We start from the raw sequence: 14,643 nt of genomic DNA, 5'->3' as shown, positions 1-14,643 counted from the left end.
TCTCTCTCTCTCTCTCTCTCTCTCCAAGTATACTGTGAAAATGTTATTTGGAAAATACCTTCTTAGAGCTTCCTGTGTACTTTGTCAACTATGGTGTTAATTAGAGCCCTGTGATTGAACATTGTTAGTCTGTTGTGATATATATGTCCATATAATTAACATGTGGAATTCCACCAAATTATTTTTATGAAGTTATCACTTTGCATGTTTTGCTGTAATGTAATGTCATACTGCATTGTTGGCTGGAATACCCCTGATGGGTTGCTAAGAAACCTAACTGGAAAGACTTCTCTTCCTCTCCTAGGATGACATCTTTCCTTTGCAAAATAAGAATGTTGTGTAATGATGCACTTCTGGGCGTTCAGCTGAGCTCTTTTTTGCACAATACCTCCGTGAACAACAAATTCATCCTCTTCAGGTGCTGGGATTTATGCTTTTGTGTGTACTCACAGCACTTGGAGAAGACTGGGTCAATCGTCAAAGTATTGTACATAAAATGGAAATGACAACTCAGCTGAACACCCAGAAGTACGATTTACTGTAATGGAGTAGTTGCGATGCAGTAGCTTTAGTTAATCTGTTCCTTTAAGCTGGAGTGGAAATGATTGTGACAGTGGTAGTTGTGATAAGTTGGAATTGTTAATAGAACAGTTTTTCAATGATGGCAAGTTATCACAGCAATATTTAGCAGAGTAATTGAGTACTTGTCTGTGTATTGAAATGAGTAATATTTGTAATTTTATACTGGATTTGACTTTAAGTACTGCACACGCAACTTTCCCTTTGCAAAATTGGACATAATTTGAGGCAGTTGGGATACTGATATTTTTGCCAAATGCAGTCATTGTTGGTATATAGTTCAGTAACAGAAAGCCACATTAAGGTTCAATTAAAGTTCTAATATTTGTCACACACGTTTGTGTGTCCGACCTCATTCCTGCAAAACAATACCCTTTCTTATGGCAGAAATTCCAGATGAGAGTTAAATGGTAAGTGTAGCTAGACTATGAAAGAAGTAACATAAAGATCAGTATTAAATATAATCTAGTGATAAACAGAGCAGTAACTTTCAAAAAAAAAAAAAAAAAAAAAATTGTGCCACATTTATTGAGACTCATGATTGCAGTAACCACTTCTTTTACTGGATTTGGATGGTGATCAGTGTTACTATATGATATAACAGTTCCAGCTAGGAGATCTGGATTGACATGTTACTGGTATAGGAATGATTCTGAACATAGTGGGCTGACTAGTGGCAGCGAATTTGGCATATTGGCAAGTAACATTTTAATACAACAGGAATATATTTTTGATCTTTGCTAACTGAATGCACAATGCTAGGACTGTAGTTCTGTAGTTTTTCCAGGGTGGAGTTTGTGCTGGGTGGAGTGGGAGGGGGAAGGAAGGAGATGGTGATAATCGTAAACAGTTGAAGTTGTAGCAAAAGACAAGGTCGAGTTGTTCCAGTCTGGGATGATTGCTTACTGAGGGAGGTGCTCTTTTCCAGCTGGTTTTCGGAGATTGTGGAAGGGTTAGGGATGTATGAGGGTTAGGGATGTATGAGGGTATGGCATGGAAAATCTGTTGACTAACTTTGGGAATAGCACCTGTCTGTGACGGTATCTATGAAACATTCAGCACACTGGGAAATGAAATTCTTGCCACTAAAGATGTGCTGTCCAGACTTTATGGGAGTGATTTTCTTTTTTGTGTGTGGAAGGGAAAACAACTATAGAAATGCAGGATGTGTTGGTAAGTTTGCTTTTTATAGAGAAAGGTACGTGTGTGAAGCCATCAGAGGTGGAGGTCAATGTCCAGGAAAGTGACACGGGCTGAGGAGGATCAGGTGAAGTGAATGTGAGGGTTGGTGTTGAGCCTTTGGAGGGATGAGGACTGTGCGTTTTGGTCTTGGGTCTAGATAATGAGGTAGTCACTGAACTTGAATCAGATAAGGGGTTTGAAATTTTGAGTTGCTTGAAAAGTTTCTTGTAGAGGACCCGTAAACATGCTGGCACCTGCATGGAACTGTCATATGTCAACCTGTCTGTGGGAATTGTTTTGGCAAGGTATACTTTATTACCTGACCTCGATCTCTGCTAGCCCCCTGCACCACATCCATCTCAACCCTGCTTCATCTTGCACCCCCCTCACTATCCTCCCTGCAATTCCCCATTCCTCTGTCTTGTAACACACACACACCCACCCACCTCCCTTCACATCATTATCATGCACCACTGGTGCCTCTGTCATGTTGCTATCATCCTGTGCACCTGATGGCTCATTTAAAAGCCAGCAAATTTTGGTTTTATGTGCTTTTGGACAACTCAGCACCTTGACTATTTAATAACTTACCTTTATTACGCTAGTTTCTGAACAGTTGCTTATTTTATAGATTGTATTCAGTATACATGATGTTAAGTAACAGTTAATGTCCTCAGCAAGAGGCAGGTGGCTCAATTATGATTAATCATAATTGAGCCACCTGCCTCTTGCTGAGGACATTAACTGTTACATAATTTTCTGTTCATTGAGGCAGTTATAAAATACTTCAGGCATTCTTTTAAAATACCCTATTGACTTAAAAGAACTTACTGTGAAGCACCCTCATTTCCTTTTCAGTTGTACAGAATGTTATGTACTATCAAAAATAGAATGTTTAATTAACTTTGTATACATATAAATTGACTTTGGCCTATCCACTATTGTTATGAACTCTAGTAGCAATAGATACCTAAGATAAATGTTAGGAACTGGCTGCAGCTACTTCTGTATTTCAATTGAAACTTTGTACTGTATTCTCATTGTCAAAATGGTCATTGATAAATTAGGGGATAGACAGTAATGACTTTGGCATTCCTGTCTTTAATATTAATATCAGAAATTATATGAGAAGTAATGGGAAAAGTGAAGCAACATTATTAAAATTCTGTCATACTTTCAGTGTGATCAATTTCCTTTTTGTGTGGAGTATTTCGGAGTGACCAGGAAAAGAACCATGATGAGCTGAGAAAAAGTTAGCAAGATTTTTATTTAATAGTTTAACCCAAATTAGTTTTTGTTATTTTTTTTACTTTTATTACTTTTACCTTGTTTGTTACACTATAAAACAAGCATTAAAGTGAAAGTGGGCTGGAAGACCAGACAACTTGGACTCATTATATTTAACTAAAAAAAAAAAGTCAGTAAAAGGGAGAGGAGAAAGTATCAAGTGGACAGAATTAGGAAATGGAAGAAGAAAAGGGTGCTGTCTGTCTCCTACCCGTTTCAACCTATACATTAAAAATATGATGGACTACTGCTCACTTGATAAGGGGATGAAGATTGGAGGAAGAAGAATATGGTGTTTGAGGTTTACAGATATCACCACCCTTTTAGAACAGATGAAAAAGAATTACAGGATATGGTGGATACAATTGAAGTTACAGGAAAGATTTATGGAATGAAAATCAGTACCAAGAAAATGGAATTTTATGCCAAGAGGTGGAAATAAAAGTAAAAATAATGCTGAATGGAGAAATACTAGAGCATGTGCTAAAGCCTTAAATATTTTTGAAGCAGGATAGAAACCAACTTGAAGTGTGGCAAGAAATTAAAAACAAGAATAGCAATGGTGAGAGGCATTTATAAGAAAAGTTTCTGCAGCAATGTGGACAAAGATTTAAGGAGAAGACTAATACAATGTTTTGTTTGGAGTGTCCTCCTGTATGGTGCTAAAACAGGCACTGAAGAAAGAAAGATGGAGCAAGGTGTGAAGCTTTTGAGATCTGGACATGGCACAGGCTGGAAAGAATGACATCAGTTAAAGAATAAGCCCATCATTTAAGTTGGGTGGACAGTGAGAAATAAAGAAGTACTGAGAAGAGTAGGATAGAAAGATTATTAATTAATGGATTAGAAAGAAGGAAATTAAACTGGATTGGATGCCCTTAAGTTGTGGTTTGATAAGTGAATGAATGGTTATACAGAGGTAAGTATGTATGTAAATGGCATCTCCCATTCTCTGTGAAACTTTTATGTTGAGATATTAAACTGTGAAAGCACTATTTTGTGTGTAACATACATTGTTCCCTGACGTAGTAGTAGTAGATCTGGTTGCAGATTTCTATTACAGGATGTGAATGATTTTCTGAAATGGGAATTTTCATTCAGATAAACAGTATTTACATGAAAAAAAAATTTTCTTATGTGCAAACAACATTTAATGAAGTCAATGCTATTTTGCACTTATTGTTAATTTATGTAAAGCAGCATTAATTAAAGCATTTGTTTGAATATAGGAGTGTTGTTATGCACTTGTGAATGCACATTACAAATCAGGTAGTAGTAGTAGTAGTAGTAGTAGTAGTAGTAGTAGTAGTAGTAGTATTCTGCATTTTCCACAGCTGCTTTGTAGAATCTTTCTCATTAAACGTACAAAGTATGATAGTGCAATAGTTCAGACTGGACTCTGCTTAGGATGGAGCACAGTTTAAATCCCTATTAGACTATCTAGATTTATATTTTCTCTAAATCACATTTGGTGACTAGCAGGATGGTCCATTTGAAAAGGAAGTGTTTGTGTTAGCTCCCTAATCTGGCTCTAAATACTCAGCTTTGGAGTAGTTTATTGTTGAATGGAAAGATTCCTGCACATACCATATAGTTCCACAGTCTTGATTTGTTCAACTTTTATAAAGAAGCACACAATGTTACCTGCATGGTTTGTCACAGGTGTTAGCTAGTTTCCACGTACATTGTTCAAACATTGCTATGTAGGATTTGCTAAACTTTTTAACCTGTTCTCAAATACCAACTGGGAAATATTTAAATAGAATATGATTTATAGATTATTGACCACAGTGTAACCACTAAAGAATGTGTGTATGATAAGGTGCTTTCTTTGGGGAGTGTCTGCACAGACATGTAAAGAGGGTGTAATGACAGACTGTAATCTGTTAATTATGTACAGTCACAGAGTATGAGAGTATGGAGGTTCAGTTTGAAGTAGAAATGAATAGTATAAGATACATAGTGTTCTCACTTTTGAACACAGTATTTTTCTAAACAACTTCAATTCTCAACATGTCCTAGTACTACTTTGTAAACCTTCTTTATAGGTGGTCGTATTATTGGCCAATGTCGATGTAAATATGAAAGGTCATGAGTGCTCCTCAACATGCATAATTTGCTTACTTAATGTTATGTTATTAACTCACTTTCCATTTGCACAACTTGTCATTTTTAAAGAATCCTGGCTTAAAAATGAACATGTATTCAGATCATTATATGTATGTTGATATCTGATTGTCACCAATTTATGTCAAAGGATTTTCTTGCTGCTGACAGTATTACTTCATAATGTGACCTCATCAAAAGTCACCTATCAAGGGATGGCAGTAGTACACCCATGTTCAAAGAGTCGTGCAGTTTTACAGGTCTGGTAGAAAGTAGTAATTTATCACTTAGAAATTTCATATTTACTCACATTTTACAGTTCTTTCATTTTCATTTATAAATCTTAAATTGGTCCCAAGTGAACAAAGGCTCTTCAGTAATTTTTGTAAGGCAGGCATACAATATTCCCATAAAATTTTGCTGTTGCTTATCCAGTCTGTTAGTTATTCTGTAACAGCTTGATTTAGGTCATTGGTGTGTTCTGCTTTGAGTGTTCATCATTGTTTTGTAGTTTTTCTTAATTTTCATTCTGCATGAAAAATCAGCACATCATTTCACTTTACAGACAAGTTCACGAGTGAAATGAGTGGAGAGGCGCATACAAAATTGAAAGATGCAAAATCAAAGTAAATATGGCAATGACTGTAGAAAGGTATGAGACATTACATCTTATATTACTACAAACATATCAAGAGTGAAGGCTCTCCAGGTGGTGGACATTAATACAAATTTAAGTGTAGATATTATTAGTTGCTTTAAATTCATAGTTCCTCATTTGACAAAGTCATTACATGTTTTGGAATGAGTGTAGTTGTGGTTTAGTTTATAAGATGTGGTAAATTAATGATCTTGTTACAAAGTTAACAGTGAATTAGTTGTGTATGAGGCTGTATAAACATCACAAACAAAAATTACAATTTATAATAGCATGTGCCCCAAAAAAATACAGAATTAAATTCTTCTTGTGGAGCCGGCCGCGGTGGTCTAGCGGTTCTAGGCGCTCAGTCCGGAGCCGTGCGACTGCTATGGTCGCAGGTTCGAATCCTGCCTCGGGCATGGATGTGTGTGAAGTCCTTAGGTTAGGTAGGTTTAAGTAGTTCTAAGTTCTAGGGGACTGATGACCACAGATGTTAAGTCCCATAGTGCTCAGAGCCATTTGAACCATTTTCTTCTTGTGGATCTATAAGCCATTTAATTACAGATTTGGTGTTGGTGCTGACAATGCCAAAGATATTAGCCATTTTTTCTGGAGAGATGGTAGAAAAGCATTGATTGTGTGTTGTTTTGCGCAGAACAGTCAGATATCCTTTATTTGCTCTTAACAGATTTTGATGACTGTAGCTGCTTGTAAGATATATGAATGCAATGATATGCTCTGCTGGAACTGGAAAGTGGTACACCACCAAGCACCAGTCTGATATTTATCAAACTTTGTGTAAGTGTTAATGATTGAATGATTGAACTCTTTCCATTCAGAAATGATGTCCATCATCATCATCATCATCATCATCAGTAATCTTGTCTTGAGGGTTTTCTTGCCACACCTTAATGGACTGGAAGCTTCTTTTCACGCCTCCCCATTGCATACCAGACATGCTCTATGGATGACATATCCAAGGACCAGGCAGACCAGTCAAGGATCTGTACATTCATCAAGGCACATGTATTAAGAACTTTAGTGTGGGGTCTTGTATTTTTATGCTGGAATATGCCATTTGGTACCCTGATCCTAGAGAGTATATCAGGTTTCACCACTGTCATATACTGCCACGCATTCAGCCTCCCTTCAGCTGCCAATTCAGTCCTGTTGCCTTGCTGCTTCCTGTGACCTTCCCCCAGCTTCACCTGCACACAGGTTTGTATCAGTCTACCTTATTTGCTAGCATAAAAGATGCCCCTTCTATTTTAAGACTTTTTAGATACACCTTGCTATTTTAAGACTTTGCTAGGGAAAAAGTTTCAATATATCTACTGTCTACTGTAACACAGTTATATATGTGCTTGACATGAAACATCTGGGCAATATAAATAGGAAAAATTGCTCATCTTTTAATTTTTGTCTTCAAACCCTCAAAATTCAACCTCAGAATTGAAAGAAGAAATACTTGAAGCTTCCATGTCAGAATCTGAATCCTTGTACAACAAATCATCCTCTGTACTTTCCAGTGCATTCCTGGTTCCACACTTCCTAAATGATGTAATCATTGTTTCAGTTTCCATGAAGCCTTGTGTGTGTTCCATGAAGCCTTGACCAACTCACAAACTTGAGAAATGCTAGGTCTCTTCCTCCTGCCTGACAGTTATAGTGTGCTTTTAAAATATGTAGATTCAATACTTCTGTTCCACTGCTCCTTCATAAGTCCCTTAAATGATCCATTAATACACACTTCTAACGGTTGACGTAAACTAGTTAGCGCTCATGGAATTACAGTGAACAGAGTCTTGAATTCATTCTGTCTGTATTTAATGACTTCTGTTCTGTGAGAAGTAACTGATCCCATATTAACAGGGCAGCCTTCCTCAGGAGACCTCCAGGTTGCCTAGACCAAATTTTGTCTATCCACAACCTCATTCCTCCTCCATCCATCCAGCCTTTATTGTGTTCATAGACAAATACTCCTTTCAGCAATTGTTCCTTAGGAAGCGTTTTCCTTTTAAAAAACCGAAAGTGGTGGTAATTGAGTTCCGTCAGCACAGCAGGATAAAACAATTGTGTAGAGTTTTAACAATAACACTTTTTGTGCCCTTGGAATCCACAATTCTGTTAGAAGGCACATCAAAGGTTAGTGGAGTCTCATCCATGTTCTCAGTTTGTAAGAGTTCAAACTTCTCTCTTTTCCTTCTGTTAATGACGAATCGATGAAATTCTACAATTTGTTCTTCATACTCATCTGCCATCTTCTGTGATATTTTTGTTTCGGTCACATGTATAGTTGATACCTCGTCATCAATCATGAACACCATAATGTTGATCCAGTAAAATCGACAATCCCTTTTAGTGGATATTGCTTTCACTTGATGAATTACTATTTTTGAGAAACTGAAATTCTGACTTGTCTGTTCTCTAAACTCCAAGTATTGAGTTCTGCTTAAAGTTTTGATCATTTAACAGTCCACTTCTCAGATTATATTTACTGTAAGGTGTTTTCTTTAAAACATCTTCCTGGTGCTACCAAGTTATTGTTTTTCAGTTGAAAGTGGCCTGAAATGCATTTCTACTGCCCTGTTTCCATGCTCCTTTTTGCATGTGCAGTCACTTGCAGCTTAAATGCAACAGTATAGCAGTACCGTTTTTTAGCCATAGTTTGCAAATAAAACCACAATATAGGTATGACCCAAGTGGATCTCCGCACTGAACACATCAATAACTTAAGCCTGAATGAACAATATAAAAGCTGTTAATGCTGGGGCATGTGCAGCCACTGAATTCTATACAAATGGAATGCTCAAAATTTGCAGGGAAGCTAACAGTGAATTGCCTTAGGTCAAAACACACATTTTGAAGAAATGGAGTTTATAGGTATCTACCTTAACTTCCTAACAGTGTATAAGACTCATCCAGTTTTTACATCTATTTTCGAAGGGAAAAAGTGCATGTTCTACACTGGCAAATACAGTACTGTCACAAGCAGAAATGAGACTTTTTGCTGAATGCTACCTAATGCCACTAGGTATCCTAGGTGGCTCTCGCTCCACACCATGCAAGTATCTTCTGTCCTTGGTACAGCGTCAGAGGTAAGTGACACATGGTGAGTTGAGATGTAAACCCAGCCTCCAATATTTTGTTCCTCATGGTCTGTGGTGACACTACCTGTAACCTTCTACCTCGGTTTCAGCTGTTGATTCTGTCTATTCATCAGAACCAGTCCAACTACCTTCTTACGGTGTACTCCTTTTGGAAGGACCATGCCTGCACTTGGTGCCGCTACACCCTCGGCCAAAGTCCATCTTGACATTATTCTTTCCTCTGTCATTGTCCTATGACCAACTGCCTGTTTGATTAGTTGTCATGTTCCCCTGTCCATCTCGCCAATGATTCAATCTTTCTCAAAGTCCAAAATGTGGCAGTAAGCCTTATGCGCACATCATCTGGTGTTCTTCAATGTGATCTCCACCTGAAAATTTCCAGTAATGTCACACGAAATGAGAGTATGTACTCATGCCATTCACCTGCAGGAATGGCTTTTTTCTGTACAGAAGATAAGTTTACATAGGAATGAAATTTTAACGAATATATTCCAATCATGGAAATAGTAGAGCATGTTTGGCAGTCATGGATCGTGTTCGTGGTGTAACAATTTCCATTTCTGTCATTGCATTTTTAACAATTTTATTTTTATTTTTAGGTAGCAAGTGGTGAAAAAACCTGTAGTCAGTTATATTCATGAATTAGTCTGTAGTGAATGCTAAACAATACACATATGCAGTGTGTTTGAATTTCACATTATAACAAAAAAATTTACCATACTATATACATAAAATAAAATGGTATACCTGCATGTTTATATAAATTTGCATACAGCTGGCTGTAAAAATTTAGTAGCTGATGAATGGCATCAGTAAAGATGTATGCATAAATTGACCATTGTATGTTTTCGAATATGGTATCTTATCTCCAGCTTTTTTAATGTAATTTTTAAAGAATTTCCTGATCTGATTGGTGATGCCTTAAAATTCCACAAAGTTTGCAATTGTACAGGCCATAGTACTGCATATTTCACTTCAGGTAAAACTGCTGGTTTCCGGTTTGAATTAAAAAGTTGCAAGAATAAAATCTGATAGTCAGAGAATGAAAACACAATTACAGGATACTACTAGCATCTTCTATGTTTTTGTTAAGATTAAACTGCTGCAGTTTAATAAACTCCACAACTTACCTGTAATGAAACTGGAGTCGTCGATATAGGGGATAGCAGACTTCCCAAAGAAGCACTACAGTAGAAAATGAACAGGTTGAAGATACACATGCAGGAACTACTGCTGTTAACTTTGGAAAGGCTTTGGAACATTTACAGGAAACAGGGTGCTTAATAAAGAAAGGATAGATTTTAATATTTAATTATAAACAAAGCATACATGATCAAAATTATGCATGTATTGACAGAAAAATTTTGATTTTCATACTCGTTGTACATCAATAAATTCTATGAGTGCTGTATGTAGCACTACAAACATCAGACTGATACTCCATTTACTATCCATGTCGATTGGTCAGGCCTTGAGAAGTTCTGTGTGGTTCCAATACTTTGTGTTGAATTGAGACAAACTTTTTATTTAAAGAAACCTATATTTTAACTCTGCAGAAGGAAATCTATGTTAATGCACTTTGGAGTCACCCCATCAGTTCTCCCATCATCTTAAAATTCTCCTGTTATTATATCAGTGGGGACCTTGTAGTGGGTGTGAAATGAAGGTATCTGTCTCTTGAGACAGTTAACATTATACAGGAGGTTTTAGAAAGATTATATGTATTTTGAACACCTGTGTTTATTAAACTGTAAGACATACAATTATGAAACTTAGGATGTAGGTGGCCCTAGCCATACAAATAAATAAATAAATAAATAAGTCCCTCTGCTTCAGTGCTTGAAGTTTGTTTTTCTTCTTCCTCCTTGTGCACTCCTGCAGGCTGGCCCACATGTCTAACAAGTAACAGGTGACTGGGTAACACGTAATTCCCAGCCTCGGGTTGACAGGTAGCATTAACAAGTATCCCTGGGACAGGCCAGGCCAGGCCAGGCCAGGCCAGGCCAGGCACAGTGAGGGGTTTGAGATGTTACCTTCCCAAATTGGGAGGGGGGGTGGGGGGTGGGGGAGAGGGTAAAGCAGTGCACCATTGGCGGTGCCGGCAATCATGGGGATTTTCTAAGAATGAGCTGATTACGATCTCAGTCTACATCTTCTAAATGTAAACAGAATGAGGCTAAAGATTCCAAGAATCTCTCAGGTGCACTTCAGTTATTCCTAGTATTACGTACTGAAGGTGGTCAGTCCTTTGCTATGATTAATCCTTTCATTATTTAGAAAACTGTTGATCTGGTTGCAGGGCTTGTGAAATCTGCTCTCGTTTATGTAATGGCACTGTGCTTTTGGAGACCAATTATGATTTTCAAGCCCAACAACTGCTTGTAACTTCACTCCTCCATGGCTGTCCTGTTCGTGTTGAGGCCCATCAAACATTAAGACGTAGAATTCTGCATGTGGTTTTATTTACACTAGGTCGTTACATGGCCTGACTGAGGGAGAAATTCAAGCATACCTGTCTGATCAGGACGTCACTGCAGTCGATTGGGTAATGAAGGAAGTTGATCCAACCTTAGTGCCTACACGCACTCCTTTTATTACGTTTGATAGAGCAATGCTTTCATCAAAGATTCGAGCAGACTATGAAGTCGTCATGTTCCAACCATAAAATCCAAACCTGATGCACTGTTACGAATGTCAACACTACAATCGCATTGGAATATGCTGTCGAAATATGAAAAAATTGGTAGTGTTGCTCACGAGGGCGATTGCCCCCTCCTCCCCCCCGCCTCCTCCCCCCGCCTCCTCCCCCCGCCTCCTCCCCCCGCCTCCTCCCCCCGCCTCCTCCCCCCCGCCTCCTCCCCCCCGCCTCCTCCCCCCCGCCTCCTCCCCCCCGCCTCCTCCCCCCCGCCTCCTCCCCCCTGCCTCCTCCCCCCCGCCTCCTCCCCCCCGCCTCCTCACCCCGCCTCCTCCCCCCGCCTCCTCCCCCCCGCCTCCTCCCCCCCGCCTCCTCCCCCCCGCCTCCTCCCCCCCGCCTCCTCCCCCCCGCCTCCTCCCCCCCGCCTCCTCCCCCCCGCCTCCTCCCCCCCGCCTCCTCCCCCCCGCCTCCTCCCCCCCCGCCTCCTCCCCCCCCGCCTCCTCCCCCCCCGCCTCCTCCCCCCCGCCTCCTCCCCCCCGCCTCCTCCCCCCCCCGCCTCCTCCCCTCCCGCCTCCTCCCCCCGCCTCCTCCCCCCGGCTCCTCCCCCCCCGGCTCCTCCCCCCCCGCCTCCTTCCCCCCCGCCTCCTCCCCCCCGCCTCCTCCCCCCCGCCTCCTCCCCCCCCGCCTCCTCCCCCCCCGCCTCCTCCCCCCCCCGCCTCCTCCCCCCCCGCCTCCTCCCCCCCCGCCTCCTCCCCCCCCGCCTCCTCCCCCCCGCCTCCTCCCCCCCCGCCTCCTCCCCCCCGCCTCCTCCCCCCCGCCTCCTCCCCCCCGCCTCCTCCCCCCCGCCTCCTCCCCCCCGCCTCCTCCCCCCCGCCTCCTCCCCCCCCGCCTCCTCCCCCCCCGCCTCCTCCCCCCCCGCCTCCTCCCCCCCCGCCTCCTCCCCCCCGCCTCCTCCCCCCCGCCTCCTCCACCCCCGCCTCCTCCACCCCCGCCTCCTCCCCCCCCGCCTCCTCCACCCCCGCCTCCTCCACCCCCGCCTCCTCCACCCCCGCCTCCTCCACCCCCGCCTCCTCCACCCCCGCCTCCTCCACCCCCGCCTCCTCCACCCCCGCCTCCTCCACCCCCGCCTCCTCCACCCCCGCCTCCTCCACCCCCGCCTCCTCCACCCCCGCCTCCTCCACCCCCGCCTCCTCCACCCCCGCCTCCTCCACCCCCGCCTCCTCCACCCCCGCCTCCTCCACCCCCGCCTCCTCCACCCCCGCCTCCTCCCCCCCCCCCCGCCTCCTCCCCCCCCCCCCGCCTCCTCCCCCCCCCCGCCTCCTCCCCCCCCCCCGCCTCCTCACCCCCCCCGCCTCCTCAACCCCCCCCCCCGCCTCCTCACCCCCCCCCCCCGCCTCCTCACCCCCCCCGCCTCCTCACCCCCCCCGCCTCCTCACCCCCCCCGCCTCCTCACCCCCCCCCCGCCTCCTAACCCCCCCCCCCCCCCGCCTCCTCACCCCCCCCCCCCCCCCCCGCCTCCTCACCCCCCCCCCCCCGCCTCCTCACCCCCCCGCCTCCTCACCCCCCCCGCCTCCTCACCCCCCCCCCCCGCCTCCTCACCCCCCCCCCGCCTCCTCACCCCCCCCCCGCCTCCTCACCCCCCCCGCCTCCTCACCCCCCCCCCCGCCTCCTCACCCCCCCCCCCGCCTCCTCACCCCCCCCCCCCCCGCCTCCTCACCCCCCCCCCCCCCCCCGCCTCCTCCCCCCCGCCTCCTCACCCCCCGCCTCCTCCCCCCCGCCTCCTCACCCCCCGCCTCCTCACCCCCCGCCTCCTCACCCCCCGCCTCCTCACCCCCCCGCCTCCTCACCCCCCCGCCTCCTCACCCCCCCGCCTCCTCACCCCCCCCGCCTCCTCACCCCCCCGCCTCCTCACCCCCCCGCCTCCTCACCCCCCCGCCTCCTCACCCCCCCGCCTCCTCACCCCCCCGCCTCCTCACCCCCCCCGCCTCCTCACCCCCCCCGCCTCCTCACCCCCCCCCCGCCTCCTCACCCCCCCCCGCCTCCTCACCCCCCCCCCCCCCCCGCCTCCTCACCCCCCCCCCCGCCTCCTCACCCCCCCCCCGCCTCCTCACCCCCCCCCCCGCCTCCTCACCCCCCCCCCCCCCCCGCCTCCTCACCCCCCCCCCCCCGCCTCCTCACCCCCCCCCCCCGCCTCCTCACCCCCCGCCTCCTCACCCCCCCCCCCCCCCGCCTCCTCACCCCCCGCCTCCTCACCCCCCGCCTCCTCCCCCCCGCCTCCTCCCCCCCGCCTCCTCCCCCCCCGCCTCCTCCCCCCCCCGCCTCCTCCCCCCCCGCCTCCTCCTCCCCCCCGCCTCCTCCTCCCCCCCCGCCTCCTCCCCCCGCCTCCTCCCCCCCGCCTCCTCCCCCCGCCTCCTTGTGCGACAAGCCACCAAATCTTCGCCTCTGGCAGCAAAATCGCCCACTACACAACCAGCAGGTTGGAAAGGACAGAAGGAATACTCGTGCAAAGATTTCTTACGTCCCTACAGCCAAGAAACATCTGAGTCTTCATCTGCCAGTCTGAAAGGCTCAAGAAATCAAAAAAAAGATAAACGGTCCTCTCCTTCGCCAATTCTGAGATCCTCTTCAGTGTTGTCACTGCATGATACTCATCCAGTCAACCCCTGTTTCAGCAGTGCGCAGTGCCAACTGTTTTTCTGTTCTGGAATCTGCAGGCCAGCCCAGATAGTGTCAATGCCTCTGTAGATCTTGTGGAACAGGATCCTTTAGCCTCTGTGCCCTATAACAGCGAGTCTTCAAAGGGTGACAGCCCTTCATTTTTTCCCGTCTCGCATTTCCTCATCATGACTCTCCTCCAATGGAACATCAGCAGCATTAGATCGAACAAGGAAGAATTACAACTGCTCTTTACATCACAGCATCCGCTTGTTTTCTGCCTTCAGGAAAAAAATGGCCGCTTTGCGACCACTTTGACCTCTCACATTTCTTTCCTGTCAGTCTTGATCTTCTCCCCCTCCTGAGGACAGCATTCCTTCTCGGGGGGGGGGGGGGATCATGCTGCTCATCCGGGTTGATTCATAGTCAAACTGTCTCACTGAACACCTGAC

At 45.3% G+C, this 14,643-nt stretch overlaps 1 protein-coding gene across 2 annotated transcripts in view; it reads left to right on the top strand.

Moving 5' to 3' along the window:
• Positions 1-14,643, top strand: part of LOC126297803 (PRA1 family protein 3) — a 53,174-nt gene that overhangs the window by 20,290 nt on the left and 18,241 nt on the right. The window contains exon 4 of one of the 2 annotated variants that reach the window (XM_049989007.1): positions 5,720-5,805. The exons of the other annotated variant lie outside the window; for it this stretch is intronic. Coding sequence (XP_049844964.1) covers positions 5,720-5,784 — 65 coding nt within the window. The 3' untranslated portion in view covers positions 5,785-5,805. Of the gene's footprint in view, positions 1-5,719; positions 5,806-14,643 lie in introns of those variants that run through there. 2 annotated transcript variants of the gene reach the window in all.

The sequence above is a fragment of the Schistocerca gregaria genome, chromosome X (genome assembly GCF_023897955.1).
Source record: "Schistocerca gregaria isolate iqSchGreg1 chromosome X, iqSchGreg1.2, whole genome shotgun sequence".
Lineage (NCBI taxonomy): Eukaryota > Metazoa > Arthropoda > Insecta > Orthoptera > Acrididae > Schistocerca > Schistocerca gregaria.
Note: the sequence above shows the minus strand (reverse complement) of the source record. Positions and strands in the feature narration are given on the sequence as shown.